This window comes from Mastomys coucha, unplaced genomic scaffold, assembly GCF_008632895.1.
Source record: "Mastomys coucha isolate ucsf_1 unplaced genomic scaffold, UCSF_Mcou_1 pScaffold18, whole genome shotgun sequence".
NCBI lineage: Eukaryota > Metazoa > Chordata > Mammalia > Rodentia > Muridae > Mastomys > Mastomys coucha.
In genome coordinates, this window is record NW_022196900.1 from 101,777,579 (window position 1) to 101,779,562 (window position 1,984).

Here is a 1,984-nt window from a genome sequence, read left to right on the forward strand (position 1 = left end):
GAGTGAGTTCCAGGACAGCCAGGGCTACACAGAGAAACCCTGTCTCAAAAAAACCAAAAAAAAAAAAATCTGTCATTAGTACATCCAGAGATACATCGCATGCCTTAAAGCTCCATCTCATCAGTGAACAATATGCCACCACCTAACTCTGCTCTTAATGAGGGAAATTGAGCCTGCAGTGCTCTCCAAGCCAGTTATCTGCAGTCTCAGGTGCTTGGGCACACCAACAAACCTCAGAGCAAGAACTTGACACTAGCGCACACTCACACACTCTTCACTTTTGCTTCCCATCACCTTCCTTCCAAGAACAAAGGGGAAAGTGGGAGAGGGAAGACTCCATTTCTGTATACAAAGAAATGAAGGAGAGGGTAGGGGCAGTCCAACCACACTAGCTCCCACAGCCACCTCAATCCTGATGAGTCTGGAGGAAGGGAAACTCCTGGAACAAAATGGGTCGAAGACAAGCAAGTTCTGGTCTGACTCTCAGAGTGTGGAAACCCACAAGCTGTTATTCCCTCCGGCCTGATCCTGGGCAAACCCTGTTCTCAGGACACTGCACTTCCTTCCTCCCCACTGGCTTTGACATTGCTTATCGGCAGCCAAATCTTCTTAAGGAAGGGTCTTACTTTGTATCCCTGGCTAGCTTAGAACTATGAAGAACAGGCTTACCTGGAAATCAAAGTAGACCAGGCTAGCCTGGAACTCATAGAAACCCACCTGCCTGTGCCTCTCAAGTACTGGGATTAAGGGTGTACACCATACCCAGCTCTATCTTCTTTCTATATCAAACCAGTGGTTCTCAACCATCCTCATGTTGTGACCCTATAATATAGATTCTCATGTTGTGGTGACTCTCAATCACAAAATTATTTTGTTGCTCCTTCATAACTCACACAAACGCACAGGTAAGTGAGGGCAGGTAAGGGGACTCTGGGTTAGGGAAGGTGCAGGAAGGCTGCCAACATGGGTCTGACGTCACCCTCTCAAAACCCACATGGTAGAGGAAAAGAACCAACCTGCACAGGTTGTCCTCTGACCTCCACATGGGCACCATGGCACAGGCATTGCCTTCCCACACAGACAGACAGACATTCGTCGATGCATAATGTACAAGCTTTTAATTAGTTTTTTTTTTTTAAGAAAGAAACACCATATTTTGCTGAAGAGAAATGAGTGTGCTTACCTTTAAGAAGAGCAACCGACAGCTGGTCAGTGTTCAGGTTATTGACATATTTCCCCAAGTAGGTGTTGAGAACCCAGGCCACGAGACCTTCCAACATGACTATTTCCTCAGAAAAAGGTGCTTAGAAATCATAGATCAGTCTTTTTTATTTCTCTCTCTCATGGTCTCTGAATCTATAAAAGAAAAAAAGGAAAAAAAAGGAAGTTAACAGAGCCCAGCTCAGTGTAGTGTGGCACACCATGATGCTGGCACTTGGGAAGTACAGACAGTTAGACTTCTAGGAGTTCCAGATCTGCCTGGTCTAGAGTTCCAGGCCAGCCCGGGATAAATAATGAGTTCCTGCCTCCAAACAACAACAAAACAGAACCTAGATGTATTTCTGTGTTGACTCACTGTTCTGCCTGTCTCGAGCTGGATTAGGGAAGACTGGTACCCATACTGATCTTTAGCTACAGGGACAGTCACTTGGAAACTCTGAAAATTACCTGCAGTTTGGAGCTAAGCCTTCTGGTTAGCTGTTCTCTGAAATCCTTCCTCTGGGGACTAGACTTAGGACCAGACTGCCCTCAGCAGAGCTTTTCACACGGGCAACCTAGCAACATCTGAAGATGTTCTCTTTTTCTATTTTATGTATATGTGTATGCAGTGTATGCATGCAGGAGCCTGTGGGAGCCAGAAGAGGGCATAGGTACCTGGAACTGAAGTTACAGAAGTTTATGAGCCTCCTTGTGGGTGCTGAGAACCAAACCCAATTCCCCTGCAAGACTAGTGTTTTTTTTTTCTTCTTCTTCTTCTTCTTCT

The 1,984-nt window shown here is 45.7% G+C and overlaps 1 protein-coding gene across 6 annotated transcripts in view; it reads right to left on the reverse strand.

Annotated features, from left to right (window-relative positions):
* Positions 1–1,984, reverse strand: part of Vps13d (vacuolar protein sorting 13 homolog D) — a 234,091-nt gene that overhangs the window by 228,323 nt on the left and 3,784 nt on the right. For 4 of the 6 annotated variants that reach the window (XM_031379407.1, XM_031379404.1, XM_031379403.1 and 1 more), the window contains one exon: positions 1,184–1,356. In XM_031379407.1, the coding sequence (XP_031235267.1) occupies positions 1,184–1,280 (97 nt within the window). In that variant the 5' untranslated portion in view covers positions 1,281–1,356. Of the gene's footprint in view, positions 1–1,183; positions 1,357–1,984 lie in introns of those variants that run through there. The other 2 variants (XR_004121180.1, XM_031379405.1) reach the window with 1 other exon arrangement.